Raw genomic sequence first — 18348 nt, forward strand, 5'->3', positions numbered from 1 at the left:
TGTAACCGTAAAACAATATTTTCCCCAAAATAAGCTTCTTCGGCAAATGTTCTCCCGATAACTTCAGACCAGGCACAATGATTGCCGTATGCAAATCCGATAGGCAATTACAAAGAAATAGTCTAAGGTTCGTGCGACGCCTTTTCGGGTCGCCATTGTGTTTGTCTGTCTACTAATTGAACGTGAAAAGTTCACTTAGTGCAGGATTTTGTCAGTCAGAAACCACGAAAATGTTAGTTTTCTGGGTTACGGTTTATTAAGCGTCGTAACTTTGGGCCAGGCCACAACACTGCGTTGCGGCGTCGTATCGCAAAAACAACATCGCACAGAAATGCAAAAATTTCATAATAAAGCGTAGCACTTTCACATCGGAAATTTTCGCGATGCGTTCTGCGGCGTCGTAGATTTATACGATGCGATGCCTGAGTCAGGCATCGCATCGTTCCTGGCCCTATTCAGTATGACTGAAAGAAGTTATGTTTATACTAATATTAAAGTAGGCGTTATAAATGCATCTTATTAATATCAAAGCAGGTAGAAGTAGAGAAATAGGTACTTAGACACACTAATTTCGAGTAACAAACAAAATTAAAATCAAATGCAAATAAAATAATTAAGTTTTAATATAGATAGTCTCGAAACAATTCCAAATCATACGAATTTCTAACACAAGCGTTAAGGTCAAAATAATTACTTACGTTGTTTTTTCCATGTTTTAGCAACTACACGGCAAAGAAAAACCAAAACCACTCCATCAATCACGTCAACACTGTAATTATCACAACGGTTATCTCGTCATTTTGACGCGTCACAGTCGCATCATTGCGTCATTACAGTGTCATGACGCGTCATCTGACACATTAGCACGTCATATCAGATCTTAACGATTAGGAGTTACTTGTGAAAAATTGGAGCACTTAGCCAAGTTGCTTTAAGTTTATTACAACGCCGAATTTGTTCGTCGACTCAAAATTTTGTGTAATTAACTTAAATGTCATGTTAGGGTCATTCTATATTGTGTGGGGCGATGCGTAGTACCTATTTTGAAATGAGTAATTATAAAAATGCCTGATCCATGCAGCCCGCACCGCAAGTGGCAAGTCTGTCAATTCAATGTGTATCTTGTTGTGTAGCAAATAAAGTTCAGTTTTAAATGGCTCATCTAAAAATAGAACGCATCGCTCTCTCTCCTCGTCTCGTTACAATCTAAGGGCGCTTTACCTGTCATGCATGTTGTCCGCATGCGGGTGACAACTTGCTATTAGCCTGGCTGGTGTGTTGCCTGCATGGCAGGTAAAACATCTGTGAAATAATTGGATGCGACCAAATCCACGCGCGGGCTATGAAATGTGATGTTTTGGGCACGAAAAGTGCCCAAAACTCATGTTTAGGATTTCGCCACAACATAGGAACTTATGCAGCACTAGACGACACCCGTTGCGCTAATACTTGTTTATCACTCGGGAACCGTACATTTTTCCGGGACGAAAGTATCCTATGTGCTTTCCCGGGACTCAAATTAATACCAAATTACATCAGAATTGATTCAGTGGTTTGGGCGTGAACAGACAGATGGACAGACACACTTTCGTATTTTATTATGAGTATAATAGTATTCTGTTTCAAAGTGTTCATAAAGTACAAACCAATGAAAATAAAATTATTTTAGATCTAGCGCCTACAAAACCATTAAAATTTGTTTTGATGGCCTACATCGGATTAAGGACTTATTTATATGTAAATTATACAATCGGAATTATATTATTGGTATTCAGATACACAATCGACATGGTGGTATATAATTATCGACAAAATTTATGTCTCACTAAACACCTGTTAACTAATCAAATGAATCTGATAAGGGGAGGCGTACACTTAGTTTGTGTGGAATTTACCAGCATAATTATTTTGAAGTACACTACTCCGTCATACAAATTTTATATCAAATCACGTGTTCTGATGCGAGCTTAATATTTTTATCCATCCCAAAATGTGCAGAAGACCGCAAAAAATTTTCACTTTAAAAAATCTCTTGAATTAAATATTAGTACGGGATTTTAGGACCATCAAGTCAAAGTAAGAAATCTTTTCCATTTCTGTTAGCTACCGCTTTCAAGATTTTTCGCAAATAAAAATGTTGTTCGTCGTATCAAAATGAAGCTACTCACAAACATTTGCTTGATAGTAATAAAAAATAATTGTTCTAGGGCTCCCGTACTATTACCTTCAGATTTCAAAAGCTAAACTGCAATAGGAAAGTAAAATAAATGTTTACTAATTTTTAAAATAATTTTAAAATTATTATCTAAAGGTTTATTATCTAAATTTATTAAATATATATAAAGGTTTATTATCTAAATTTATTAAATATAATCTTTATTATCTAAAGATTGTTTGTTTGAACGAGCTGTACTCAGTTTATTACGTAAAGAGTTTATTTATCATAGATATATGGTAGGTTTTCTTATTTTTTTATGTGGACGTAGCCGCATAGAACGTCTTGTATTTCATCAAAACAATGATAATGCCCTAGTGTGCGCCATCCTTTAATTCAATACTAAACCTTAAAAGTTATTTTGTTGTAACATAAGTACCTTGACTTTTAAATATTTTCATATTTATCGAATTAGTCTTGCTTGTTAGGTCTCGTTAGGATTTTTATAAAGAATGTAAGGCTATTTATTTTGGCATTGTTAGATTTTTAGTCGATAATATTTATTACTTTCTTAAAATATAATAATATTATACAGATAGGTATGTCACATACTTTTAAAACCTCACTCAATTTAAAAAAATACAGGGAATTAAGGAAGCATAATAATTTAAAATAATAAAATATTATGTATTATGTTTCTGAGACCTAAAGAAATTAAAAATCGTCGCTTAGGTATAATTTCAAATTACGTCAAAATTACCCAATGCTACCACGATTTTTTCCTCAAAAAATAATTTATTACGGTATATTAAAATATGGGCAAGTATATGATTATACAAGTATATTATGGTGTATTCAACAAATCATACAAAACAAGGCAGTCCCAATTTCAATGATTTAACAGTCACACAATATAATTTGTACGTAATAAATTCACACAAACGGATAATCGAATACAGGTCGAATCGATATATAATCGAGAGGGAATAAATCAACTTTGAAATCGATTTCAACAAGTGGCTATTAATTAAGTTGTAGTTAGATTAGAAATTAGATAGAGCAGGGCGTTGATACACGGCCGCCATTTCACCCACTGAGTCTGCGTAGTATTTATTAGAATTAAGAATCGACTGTACGGAATCGATTTGCATTATCGCAAAGCAGCCGGAAAAAAAAAATCGCTAAATATTCAAATTGATTGGTAATTTTTTTTTATTAAATAATAAGGGGGCAAACCAGCAAACGGGTCACCTGATGGAAAGCAACTATCCCACGTCGCCCATGGACACTCGCAGCATCAGAAGAGCTGCAGGTTGCGTTGCCGGCCTTTTAAGAGGGAATAGGATAACAGGGGAGGGTAGGGATGGGAAGGGAAGTGAATAGGGGAAGGTAAGGAAGGGAATAGGGTAGGGGATTGGGCCTCCGGTAAACTCACTCACTCGGCGTGAAACAGCGCAAGCGCTGTTTCACCGGCATGCCCAGAGAAATACCACGTGCTCACAGAAAACCGGCGTGTAACAGCGCTTGCGCTGTGTTTCGCCGAGTGAGTGAGTTTACCGGAGGCTCAATTCCCTACCCTATTCCCTTCCCTACCCTTCCCTAGTCCCTCTCTTACCCTCCCCTATTCCCTCTTAAAAGGCGGGCAACGCACCTGCGGCTCTTCTGATGCTTGAGTGTCCATGGACGACGGAAGTTGCTTTCCATCAGTTGACTTATTTCATTAAAAAAAATTTTTTTTACTAAAACTATAAATACGAAAGTGTCTGTCTGTCTGTTACCTCTTCACGCTTAAACGGCTGAACTGATATAAATTAAATTTGGTATAGACATAATATTATATTGAAAGACGGGAAAAGAAAAAGTTTCCTTCTCCGAAAAATTTACGATTTCCGCACCATAAACATGTAGACGTCTAGTTTAATATAACACAGAATCAATTATTATCTATGTAACTCTATATTATGTGCTATCATTAAAGTTTTAAAACTCCAAGGCCACCCAAAATCAGAATTAATGACCTCCACAGGTGCAGTGCATTAAAAAACATTTAGCTCCGTCTGATTAGCCGCTGACAGTCAATCGACAGATATTTATGTTACATTATCACACTCAATGATGTTAGAGTTCCGCAGCTAATAGTAAAAGTTTAGAAGTTGAAATCTATATATATATAAATGGATTTCCAATTGTGTTAGTAACGCTATAACTCGATAAAGGCTAAACCGATTCTGCTAATTTTAGTCTTAAATAATCCATGAAGTCCAGGGAAGGTTTTAAAGTGACACGAAGTTCACCGGGACAGCTAGTAATATATATAAATGGATTTCCAATTGTGTTAGTAACGCTATACCTCGATAACGGCTGAACCGATTCTGCTAATTTTAGTCTTAAAATAATCCTTGAAGTACAGGGAAGGTCTTCCAGTGACACGAAGTTCACCGGGACAGCTAGTAAAATGATATATTTTATTTATTACAAATTGGTTTAAATTTTATTTGTTGTTTATGGCAAGTCTGTAAAACTTTTTATGTTTATTTGTGAAGTTATACCGAGTTTTACGCCAATGAACCGATTTTAGTGAAGTTTGATGTGACACACTGTCAGTTTTTGTCACCCAGATGACTCAGTGAATATCGTATCCTTCCCTGGACTTTCACGACTATTTCAAGGCTAAAATTAGTTAAATCGGTTCAACCGTTCTCTAGTTTTAACGAGACTAACAAAACTAAAAATGCATGTTTACATAAATCTATCTTTATAAAAAATCTTCATTTTACATCTACTAATGAATAATAATATAAAGACAAAGGCTACCTAATTTTATCAATGCGTATATCATCAATAATATTTTGAAATACTAAAACAATAGTGCCAATAAGGTCGAGTGTATGAATGGCGATGTTTTGACCTTTCGCGGTAACTACCCAGTACCCAGTGTGTCATAGCTGGGTCATAGTGAGGTCACACTAACGTAAAAATGTTATAGTGAGGTCACACTAACGTAAAAATGTTATAGTGAGGTCACACTAACGCAAGAATGTTATAGTGTGGTCACACTAACGTAAGAATGTTATAGTGTGGTCACACTATTTTTTTCCTTTATTTTGGCATCAATCAATCATATACAAAGGCAATACAATATATTGTATTTTTTTTACAATGAACCATTTATTGAATTTTGGAGAGACGCGTAAGTATATGAACTAAAAGTTAAAACTATAAATCTATATAGTAATGTGGAATATGTTATAGTATAGTTATAGGTAATCACGACGTAATATATTATATTGAAGTGTGGTGATACTACCGTTAAATGTTATATTGTGGTGATACTGACAGAAAAATGTTATAGTGTGGTCTAAAACGGAAAACGTTTTTATTATCTGTTATTTTCAAAAAATGTAAATAAAAGACAATTAATTAAAAATGCGACTGGATTGTTAACAAATGTGCAACAATTATTGTGCCTTTAATATAAATGTGTAACAATTGTGCCTTTAGTATAAATAGCACTGAGAACTACAAAATTTATTGTGATGTAGTATAAGTTTCTTAGGATTAGTTCACAAAGCAACAACGTTACGAGGCGATGCGTTGAAATTTAAAATGAGCCAATAAGAACTGGTGTTATTATTTACTAAACAAGAAGATACACATTGAATTGACTTTTTTTCCGCCGCAATTTCAGTTTTAAATGACTTCCAAAAAGGAGGAGGTTATACATATGTTTGGCTGTGGACATTTTTAATGACTCATTTAAAAATGCATCCCATCACCTCGTTAGATTGCAATGTGAACTGACCTTTAATATTTAAGTAATAAACAGCTACCGATTGTTCATAAAATTTTATATAAAATTCACACGCGATCCAAAAATAACAATAGCTATATCGGAATTTAATTATGACTTATAGCCAATATTAATTGATTTTTGTAGTCGTTGGAACTACCGAATGTTGTGGGCTTTTCCTTGTTCGTTTAATAAAGTACAAAATTTGATACTTACAATGTAAATACAGTTTTTTCCCTTCGTTTTCGCTCCTTTGACAAAAGAGAAATATTTAAACACATAGTGTTATTATAATAATCAACCACTTTTTTTTTTTATGAAATAAGGGGGCAAACGAGCAAACGGGTCACCTGATGGAAAGCAACTTCCGTCGCCCATGGACACTCGCAACATCAGAAGAGCTGCAGGTGCGTTGCCGGCCTTTTACAAGGGAATAGGGGAGGGTAGGGAAGGAAATAGGGGAGGGTAGGGAAGGAAATAGGGGAGGGTAGGGAAGGGAAAAGGGTAGGGTAGGCGATTGGGCCTCCGGTAAACACACTCACTCGGCGAAACACAGCGCAAGCGCTGTTTCACGCCGGTTTTCTGTGAGAACGTGGTATTTCTCCGGGCGAGCCGGCCCATTCGTGCCGAAGCATGGCTCTCTCACGTATAAAACTCAACAGTTTACGGTAATACTTATATTACCGTAATAAAATACGGTAATACTACTAGTGAGTAGTAGCAGAGAAAATCAGGTAGGCAGAATTTGCAAAATTCGAGGGACAGAAATGACAGAACAAACTTTTGCGGAGGAAAACACTTCAACGCGCTACAGAAATATACGCCAGTGTCAAATTTAATATGTGGGAGAGCCATGCTTCGGCACGAATGGGCCGGCTCGACCGGAGAAATACCACGTTCTCACAGAAAACCGGCGTGAAACAGCGCTTGCGCTGTGTTTCGCCGAGTGAGTGAGTTTACCCTACCCTCCCCTATTCCCTTCCCTACCCTCCCCTATTACCTCTTAAAAGGCTGGCAACGCACCTGCAGCTCTTCTGATGCTGCGAGTGTCCATGGGCGACGGAAGTTGCTTTCCATCAGGTGACCCGTTTGCTCGTTTGCCCCCTTATGTCATAAAAAAAAAGAAAAACAAAGTACGATCTTATAACTCGAGTAATAACTAATAAGGTTTGAAGTAATAGGTAAGTCCGGGAGACCTAGAACAATTTTTTTTATTACTAACAAGCTAATTTTTTGTGAGTAGCTTCATTTTGATAAGGCGAACAACATTCTTATTTGCGAAACATTGTCCTCCATATTTTAGGACCATCAGGTCAAAGTATGAAATATTTCTGTTAGCTACCACTTTCGACATTTTTCGCAAATAAAATTTTGTTCGTGTTATCAAAATAAAGCTACTCACAAAAATTTAGCTTGTTAGTAATCAAAACAAAATTATTCTAGGGCTTCCGTACTATACCTACTTATAGATACTTAAATTATAATTTAAACATTTTGTTTATTTGCTTACATCTAATATTCTTTGAAACGATAGAACTGAATTCGTAATGAGTGCATCATTATCACCACTCTACTTATCGCTGGAAATGAACGGTTCCCAAGGGTTACTTTAACAACATACGCAAAATGTGGTATTTAATAAAGTAAAAGATTAAAATATATACATTCTTCAGTAATCGTCGTAAAAACTTGTTTATTCGGCCTTAGATAAAAAAACAATAATTGCGTGAGAATCCACAAATCAAACACATGCACCGCGCGAAGAGAATTAGTAATTCAAGGTGACGTAGTAGTGCTTACTAACTAATACTAGCTTTTTACTACCTAATAGTAGCTTTTACTGCGACTACGTCTTGCTAGCTTTTACTTCAGCTGCGTCTTACTAAAAAAGATAATAAGAATTGTAAAATACGTCCATCAATAAGACTTAGCTGAAAGTAAAAGAGCCGTGACTGTGTCTTACTAGCTTTTACCGCGACTACGTCCTACTAGCTTTTACTGCAAGTACGTCTTACAAGCTATGACTGTGACGACGTCTGACTAGCTTTTTCCGCAACTACGTCTTGGTATTAATAGTTTTTACGGTAACTACGTCTTACTAGCTTTTGAAAGCGATTGGGTTTTACTAGCTTTACCACCGTACGTCTCACTAGCGTTTACCGCGACTAGGTCTGACTAGCTTTTAATGCCAAAGTTACGCGCATAAAGTAAGAGGTTAAATGATGCTCTTATTTGAACCAAAGCAGAAAGTATTTCACGTTGGTGTATCTTTTAATACAAAAATACCATTTTAGTTTTAATATAATATTGAGCCACAGCCATACGGTACTGAGACTGTATCAATAAAAGTTTATTCTTTAGCAGAATTGCGACCTATTTTTATATTTACGCCCGTGTAATATAACCTTAACGTCCATTATAATGATAATAAATCTGGGGCAGTACAATACTTACCTTGACCTAATCATAATCATGTGATATAATGAAAGCACAATACAATATACAGTAAGAAGTAGTAAATATTCTTGAAATCAAAGAACAACTCAGAGACGAATTTAATTCGCTCGCGCGTGCTACAGTATTTCCTCTTTATGTTAACTTTTATATAGTTTATGTGTATGTAAGTTGTCCCCGCGGTATAGTATTACTGTAAGCTTTTATATTGCAGTTATTTTTTTTTATGAAATAAGGGGGCAAACGAGCAAATGGGTCACCTGATGGAAAGCAACTTCCGTCGCCCATGGACACTCGCAGCATCAGAAGAGCTGCAGGTGCGTTGCCAGCCTTTTAAGAGGGAATAGGGTAATAGGGGAAGGTAGGGATGGAAAGGGAACGGAATAAGGGAGGATAGGGAAGGGAATAGGGTAGGGGATTGGGCCTCCGGTAAACTCACTCACTCGGCGAAACACAGCGCAAGCGCTGTTTCACGCCGGTTTTCTGTAAGGACGTTTTTTTTTTTTATGAAATAAGGGGGCAAACGAGCAAACGTGTCACCTGATGGAAAGCAACTTCCGTCGCCCATGGACACTCGCAGCATCAGAAGAGCTGCAAGTGCGTTGCCGGCCTTTTAAGAGGGAATAGGGTAATAGGGGAGGGGAGGGTAGGGAAGGGAAGGGAAGGGAAGGTAATAGTTGAGGGTAGGGAAGGGAATAGGGTGGGGGTTAGGGGATTAGGCCTCCGGTAAACTCACTCACTCGGCGAAACACAGCGCAAGCGCTGTTTCACGCCGGTTTTCTGTGAGAACGTGGTATTTCTCCGGTCGAGCCGGCCCAATAGTGCCGAAGCATGGCTCTCCCACGTCAAAATTGTATTCTATCAATATCAAACACACAACATTTTATCAAGTTTATAGTTTTTTTGTAGTTTTATATATTATCTTATTGTGTAGTAAATAAACTTCAGTTTTCAATGGCTCAAATAAAAGTGCTTGGCATCACCCCACGTTGCACTAAACTCACTTTCACCACTATTCTCATTTAATGACGTCTTCTATAATAATTTACCTACGAGTTTGACGGAACCAGTATAAAACATCTACCAAAAGCTTCATTTAATTACTTTTAAGTAATCATTAAACCTCTCTTATCGCATTTAAGCTTCTGTTTCCGCGTTACATTTTTCTACGCCATATATCTCCGATCTACACCTGTTTAGCGCCCCGGTTTCAGCCGAGATAGTTTTAAAATTCAAATTTATGCTAATTTGACACCACCTTTCTGCTAATTGGCTAGGGACATACGAATTTGTATATGTATAGTAGGCATTAGATAAATGTACTTGTTTGAACGTACCCTGATTATAGGAAATTAGTGAGGCGTAAGATGGTAGGAAAGGAAAGGGTAAGGAAAATTTAGATTTGGATCGCACTTTGGCGTGAATAGGCCGGTTTGGCTACGACCTCTCAGATAACCAGCGTGAAAAAAACACGCTTAATAAGCGTATTTGTTATCCATGCAACATTACAAGCCAAATTCCATAAATATTTGAATCCTAAATTCGTCATTTGTTTTAAATTCCCATTCGTTGAATGTGAATTATGGTGACGCCGCGTTAAAGTAAAAAACCGTGTTGGATTGTATGTTTTACATCGCTTGTTTTCTATGAAAAGCCGAAAATTTGAATCCCTTTTTTACAGAGGTCTTTTTGATTGATTATTCTGTGTTACAAAAATGAACCAATCATGTTATGCTATGGGTAATTCAAAGACAAAGACATGATGAATATTGACAATGACCTTTAATTTATTAGCTTTAGTCATTGCTGAGAAAAATCGATATCGCTAGAGCAAATTATCAAGGCGTTGCCTTAAGTATCTATTCTGATACTAAATTATTATCTTTTATTTCTAACTTGGACATAAATAAATTAATGACCTTGACCTTACACATCTTGGGTAAGGACATAGTTAAGCTAATGCAAAGAGAGTAACAGATTTAATATTACTATGTGCTACTATTAATGATCACTTCACACTTGTATCTTAGTGAAGGTAATCCCAGGAACGTATCGTGCTAAGTACCCATTAGTTTGCTACTCTTGTATTTATTACCGAGTTATGTGTTAATTATTTGTAAGCTATTACTTGGAATTAGTATTGAAATGTAATAATTACACTGCCTATACGACTACTATTAGTACTACTAAGACAGTCTTAATTCCTAAGTGTGTGCATTGACGGTACGTCTTTCCATCCATTTTTGACGTTACAACTGTCATTGATGTCGCTATAGGGTATCTTCACTAATGCTAAGTGATTATCTTATATATAGAAATCGAGCAATAACCACCGCGTGGACCACAAAACTGACAGCTCGAAGGCTCGCTTCGAGCCGGCTCGATGGAATTAAAAATGACATTTCCTTCGATGCGGAGTAAAACTATCGAGCAAAACCGTATGTGAGTACTTAGCATAACGGCCAGTCCGCACGGCACGTTGCGTCAGCGTTGCGTCGACGCAGCGCTGCCGTTGCGTTATTTTACATACAAAAAACCAAGGTGTTCACACGCAGCGCTGCGTCGTATGACTGCTGCGTATGACGGACAGTAGCCTCCGAGACGAAGCGGGAATTTACATTAAGACTGCTTCGTAATAACTTTACGATGGCACAGCGCCCGTGTGGCCGACTATGCGTCAAACGACAGCGCTGCGTCGACGTAACGCTGACGCAACGCGCCGTGTGGACTGGCTCTTATTTGTAGGTATGTAATTTATTCTCTGTCAAAAAAAAAGAAAATTTTCAGTCAGGCCGAGGCGTGAGTCGTTATTTCAGACATATTAGATTGTCGCATCGATCTCATTTAAACATCAATATCGCGATTCAGCTTTGTGCACTGTTAGACCCGCTGCATTAGTTTTGATAAGTTAATTGTTTAATATCCAGTCAAATTATTTCATAAAATTACAACGCAACATTAGTTTTAATTCGACTGCTATAATACATAATTAGTTCATAATCGCAACTACATAAAAGTATACCACATAGTCAAAAGTCGATATCCCATCATCATTGATTACATACTACGAGCAATAACCACAATGTATGGTACATTACACTAGTATTAAGGCCGCCGAACTAACAGCGTTTACCTCATTACTTCCCAGGGTGGTATGCAAAAATTGTTGAGAAAATTCCAGAAGGTGCGTGTAGCAGCCGGTTTTGAGTAATTTCAGCGTTTAGGATCGACTGATTTGCGCGGTTTAATTGTGTATGAGAACTATATGGCCGGCATTCCATTTTTGAATTCTGACAGTTGATGGCCAGTACTTATGTTGTGTTTTTTTTTCAGCCTAAAGAGCAAAAGGTAAGAAAAGTAAAGCCAAGATATAAAAATAATTACGATTGATATTAATAAAGGCTTAGAAATTATAATGAGATAGATATAAAAAATTTAATAAAATCTGTGCCTACAATTATTATATTTAAGCTGTTGCCTATATTCATAGTTCATCATGTCAATGTCGGGTTAGCCGTGAAGCAATTAGTTGTTTCGATTTGAATACGATAAGTCTTGGTTTGAAGCCTATTAGTTTGTACACAGTGAGTCATAATGATGTAGAGAAACCTAAAACATTCCTCAACCGAATATTATAAGCTTAATAAAGTAAATATATCTAAATCTATACTTAAACAAAAACGAATTTTGAATTTGTTAGCCTCACTTTAGTAGAGTTTTAACTCGAGAATGACTGAACCGACTTGGCTAATTTTCGTCTTGAAATGATCATGGAAATCCAGGGAAGGTTTATATTAGGAGGAAAGTGATACGAAGTTCACCGGGTTATCTAGTAAATTTAATAATTACTAGTAAATGTTATATTCTAGAATCTTCAATAAAACAATAAAATGTAGTTTTGTCTCATAAAATAATAGCTTTAAAAGTAACCTTGCATTTTTTGATAAATTATTACCGAGTTAGCAAATAAAAAATCGATTCTTTCCTTCAAGCTCAATTACACCAAGGTCGGCATCGAGCCGAGCGAATCGAAAATCGTTAATTACGTCATAAAATCGATTCTCTCACGACTGTACTGTTATCGTATTCGATTGGAAAATTAGGGAAATTAGCGTGCTACTGTAATGGCGGCCGCGGGGGACGTGCGGAGCCCGCTGGGGACGAACGTGGTTCTCGCGGGGGACGTGCGGTTCTGGCGGGGGACGAACGCGGTTCTTGCGGGGGACGACCGGTGCCCGCAGGGGACGGTGCCGACTGCTGACGGTTCACATGGTGAAATATGCATTTTACAGAAATTAAATACGAGTCCTTTCTTTCTAAAGGATTTTGAAATGGTGATGTTCTTATTCCATTGGCATTAGTGTAAGAGCACACTGAAGCAAAACAAAACAAGACCTGACTTGGATTACTACAAGCAATCTATTTTAGATTAAATATTTTTTCAATTTTATATCCATCGCTGCGAGTAATCATATTTCGATGTAAGCTAGCTGTATTGTGAAAATGTTTGTCTAAAGTCTTTTAATTTGCTTACAAAGAAGATAAAATAATATTAAAATTGATGATGCTGATGATATCTGTAGTGGATTTATAAAATGGTTCTTCAGTAGTGGTGGTGTATAATCCTGCTGAGACGATACCACTTCAGTGTATCAACAACAATATCAATAATGTGGATATACCCTATAAAGAGCCTTTAAAATCAAATTATTTTCTTAAAATACCAACAATGGAGGTCAAATTTTGTTAAAAACATTATAAAATGTGTGTTTTACTTTAATTTTTATACATCGATGACGTATTAAAAAAGATTTAAGCATAGCAAAACAGTGCTTGTTACCAAGACTGGAAAAATTATGGTTGATGTGCTAAATGTTGCAGTAAAAGTTGCAATTTATCGATTAAATTTTTCTTAATGTAAATTTTGCATCATTTTTTTAATTTGTTCAAAAACACCATGACATAAAGTCATTTAGTAATATGTATTTTAATTTTTTTCTATTTTTTTATTATATAAAAAATAAGCAGAATATCTGGCAAAATTTTGCCAATAACATACATCCACATCTTGACAACCGTATCGGAATTGCACGAAGCTGGCCGATAATCGGCGAAGACCGTGGGAACTGCACTTAGCATATCATTTCCTTGCACAATACCGGCTACCTTTGTTTTTAAGTGTTTTGAAATTTGAATTCAGAATTGAGATTTTAGAATTTTAAATTCGGCCTGCAGCGTAACATCTATAATGGTACTAGATGGTCCAGCAAACGATGTTGTGTCTATTTTGTGGGAACGTGAACGAGAGCCTTAATATCTTCCAAGCTAGAAGCTGTCACATCAAACGTTGTAATTAAAACTCAGCGAAAAATAATAACAGCGGACTTAAAATAGTCATATTTTACAATTCCTCTCAAATCAATATTATTGAGTAAATGAATTGCCAAAACTGTCAAACTGACGAATGTCAAATTAGTACGAATTACTGGACATAAATTGCAAGCAGAGTGACCATTTTGCCTTTTTTTTAAATGAATCATATTATGATTCATAATATGATTCTCCAAAGCGACCATTTTAGCCCCGCTGCTGGAAGAGTTTCTGTGTCACAAGACACGTCGCTGATTATTACGCGTCCCGAGGAATCTGCGTTAATTTTGTAGTTTAAAGATATTATTTTACAATTATTAGTACCAGCAATAAAGGTTTTTAATGTATTATTACGAGGCATTTACGCAGTACGATATAAAACAAGCTGGAATTACATGGGGATTATTTAGTAATCGTCAAAGAATTTCAAACATTAACTAAGCGTGGATAAACTTTGAGTGAGAAGCTGTCAGAGCGTCATACTATTCTTATGGCAGCTTAGCGTAAGGTATTAAGAGGAGACACTAGGGCCGTTTTTCCAAACAAACGTTTTACCCTGTTTAATGCTGGTAGAGTTATAATTTTTTTCTTGAATATCTATGGCCACTATTAGCATGTCCCTATGTTTTCTTTCCTGTCATAATTTAATTATTCAAAACTGTGTTTAAACACCCAGAAAACAAATTTGGCTAGATTTAACTACAAAAAAGACACAGCTCAAGTCTTGATTATTTATAAAAAAAATACTTAAATCGGTTTGTTTAGTGAAGTCTATATTAATAGGTTTCCGCGCGATGAATGAATTTTTGCGCAGCGAAGTTACGAAATTCTACAAAGTAAAGAATAATCATAAATCGAACTTCACGTTATTACAACTTGTTACAACATTACACAACAGATCAGCAGTACTGATACACTAAATGCTAGCTTAACCTATGTATCTAATACCAATACCTCGGCTGTAAATTACCAATTATTCACTAATTTGACGTTAATATTTGTAAAGTTGTAGTCGTTAGCGGTACTCAATTTTAATTAGGTATTCGCGACACTTGAATATCTTTCTGTATCCTTATTTAATGTTATAAATGTGAAAGTGTGTATGTCTTTTACCTTTTCTAGCTTGAAAGGTGAACCTATTTAGAAGAAGTTTAGTAGATATACTTTGAGGGCCGGGAAAATACTGAGAATAGTTTTTATTGCAGAAAAGCATATCTACGGTTCTGGTACCATAAACGAATTTTAGCGCAATGGAGTTGCGGGCGTCTTCCTATCAAAAATATTTTTAACTTCACTACAAGCTTTTTAGAAGAAGATGCAGACAATAAGCTTCTTACCATAAAATATATTTAACTGACTTTCTAGATAGTATAACATAAGTAACCCACTTAAAATTTATACGTGGGAGAGCCATGCTTCGGCACGAATGGGCTGGCTTGACCGGAGAAATACCACGTTCTCACAGAAAGCCGGCGTGAAACAGCGCTTGCGCTGTGTTTCGCCGAGTGAGTGAGTTTACCGGAGGCCCAATCCCCTACCCTATTCCTTTCCCTACTCTCCCCTATTCCCTTCCCTTCCCTTCTCTACCCTCCCCTATTACCCTATTCCCTCTTAAAAGGCCGGCAACACACTTGCAGCTCTTCTGATGCTGCGAGTGTCCATGGGCGACGGAAGTTGCTTTCCACCAGGTGACCCGAAGCCTATGAAAATTGCCATAAAATATTAGTAAGCTCATAATTATGTAAACCGAATTTATAATAAGCCAGAGTAGACGTGTGAAACTATGTTTTATTCAAATATTTAATTCACAACATAAATCTGTATTATGCGCTGTTAGTTTAGTAAGCGTTTATTAATAATACTAATTTATTATTAGGTGTTATTAATAGATACATAGTGAGTATTATTAAATATAAATCGTATCTAATTTGTTAACGAAATTGTCGGTCGCGACGGGTGGCGACTATTTTCCATATTTTTATTACTTTATTTTATTTTACTGTTTTATGTGACTTACTGTTCTTTGCTTTTAAATCAATGTCTAAGTTAAGGCTACGCGTAACCAGGGTCATATATGTATTTTAAAAATTCGAATAATGAGAATATTTTTTATGTTGCTTGTGGTTTGTATGCTGACAATTATTGGCATTGTAAATATTTTAAGATGAAAAATTTTGATTCAATATACATTTTGAAAAAATTCTGTAAACTAAGCAACGGCAGAAGCGCCTAGGACAAATTACGTCATTAAATTAGATCACCCAAATCGACGCACTGACACAATAAATTGAGCCTTTTACACGATCACGATGGAACTTCAAGTAACTTAAAGTATTTTTATAGAAATGACGCCACAAAAAGATAGACGTTTTTATGTTCCGTATAAAATAATTTAGATTAAACAAAAAAATCATATATTCAGATTATTCGAATATAAATTTTTTTTATTGAAAAATATTTGAATGATTCGAATAATACTAAACTTGCACCTGTTAAAGTGACATAAGTGACTTACCCTGTTGAAAGTAGTTGGACTTCCTCACATACACGCAGACTAGGGCCATGAGCTGCAGCTGCGACAGTCGCTGTCGCGTGGACGGCGGCAGCGGCAGCAGGTCGCGCAGGTTGGCGATCTCGGCGTTAATCAGGTCGCGCCGGAGCTTGCTCGCGCCTTTGGTTGATTTGCCCTGATCGAACCTGAGGGAAAGCGGAGGTTTTAGTATAAAGATATGGGTGCTCAACATTTTTGTGCAAGTGTAAATATAATCGGGGTGTTTAACATTTATTTATTTATTTAATTAATACAAACAAACAAAATAAAAATTACTGTTTCACATCGGTTTGTATTGTTAGAATTTTTCCAACATATACAAAATATGGAAATAAGAGTCATCACTCCTAATCTTTGCTTTTTCGTGTAGGGAATCTTAAAGATATAAAACTTTTATATAAATAAATAAAAATAAACTAAAACGGTTTTATTTCGGTCCAAATATGTATAAGAATTTTGTTTTTCAAATTCTCAGAAAAGGAAAAAAAAAGTGCTGAAGAAAATACCCCAACTAAAATCCTACAAAAAACATTATCAATGATTAGCTTTAGATAGCATAGTCTGTACTATTTTGGCGTAGCTTGTGCTATTGTCAATGGTTTTTACATGAGATATTTAAGCGACATCAGCTCGTACAAAAGGCAGGTGTCGTAAACATTTGACGTGAATCAATTTGTCCGATCCGAGCCGGTCCGCCGATTCGTTCCGGACATAATCATTTCGGTAATTTATTGTTATAGTTCAGTTGAGACATAGTATGTTAGATCTTTTTTAGCTCAACTATACAGGATGTAACGAAATTAAGTGATAATACTTTAGGGTGTGTATGTGTCACTTATATAGAGTTTACTGTGGAAGAAGCAGCGCTTCACGACGCTCAGGCGCCTACCCATACAAATCACAAAAAAAAGCTCTTTCAGAGCTGCTACTTATACAGTGAAGTGTTATTACTTAGTTTTGTTACACGCTGTATAGGACTTATTTTAGGTCAAGCATTTAGTATAGGTATTTTATCATACGCAAAATCTGACGAATATAAGGCTTGATTTATAAATGCGTTCGCACGAACGAGTGGTTTGGCCAACAAGCAATTGTATGTGAACAGGGGCGTGACCGTGCCGCGCCGCTATTTCAGGAAATGGTTACATAGAATTGCTTGTGATCTCATTGTGTTGCGCCTTGCGGCCGGGCCGCTCTATTGCGCGGACGCATAATATTAAATTTTCTTTTAGCGCTCAATTCCTACGATTATTTAGTTGTTACTATAAAGTTAACATATCTAGAGGAATAGAGAAACAAAGGCGAGCAAGCGAGATGTCACTATTAGTAACACTGCGTGGTAAAAAGAGATGTGCGATACATGATAGCACAACCAATTTTTTTCGTCTGTTTGACGTCCAGTCGGCACGTTGACAATTTATTGTCTTAGAAAGATGATCGTGTAAGTGTATATGTAAACAAATTTTACACACAGACGTAAATCAATTTCGATTTCGTTTGACAGCTCGAGATTGTTTGTATGGTTGTTGCAAAGCATAAACATATTCACATACTGGCAAATTAACAAATGTAATAAAAGTAAGTGGTTAAAATCCATTAACAATTTACTTCCTAATGTTAAGTAATAAGTAATAACTGATACAATTATTGTAATACTTCCTAAATATGGACCTTGTATGTAATTGAACTTATAGACACGTAGAGGTCAAAGTTGCGTGGCATTTTGTACTCATCAATGATATTTCTTTGTAATTTTTTTTTTGCGCCAGCTCTACGAATAAACCAGAAGTAATAATAAAAATATTACAAATACAAAAATACTTTATTCTTACATCCAGACTGTAATTAAAAAACCGCACTGTGACAGAATAAGTTAGATAATATTTTTGTCCTTTTCTGTCAACCTACTTTTCTAACGTGTGGGATAGGGATAAAACGTTTTTAACCTCTTTATACACAGTGGGACTTAATTAAAAAAAATAAAAAGTTTTTGTAATTATAAATCAATATACAAAGTTTAACGTGCCT

The 18348-nt window shown here is 36.0% G+C and overlaps 1 protein-coding gene across 2 annotated transcripts in view; it reads right to left on the bottom strand.

The window, feature by feature from the left end:
• The window catches only part of LOC121735804, a 152241-nt gene that overhangs the window by 91054 nt on the left and 42839 nt on the right, over positions 1 to 18348 (bottom strand). For both annotated transcript variants that reach the window (XM_042126765.1, XM_042126764.1), the window contains exon 3: positions 16285 to 16466. In XM_042126765.1, the coding sequence (XP_041982699.1) occupies positions 16285 to 16466 (182 nt within the window). The remainder of the gene's footprint in view (positions 1 to 16284; positions 16467 to 18348) is intronic.

Source organism: Aricia agestis, chromosome 18, assembly GCF_905147365.1.
Source record: "Aricia agestis chromosome 18, ilAriAges1.1, whole genome shotgun sequence".
NCBI lineage: Eukaryota > Metazoa > Arthropoda > Insecta > Lepidoptera > Lycaenidae > Aricia > Aricia agestis.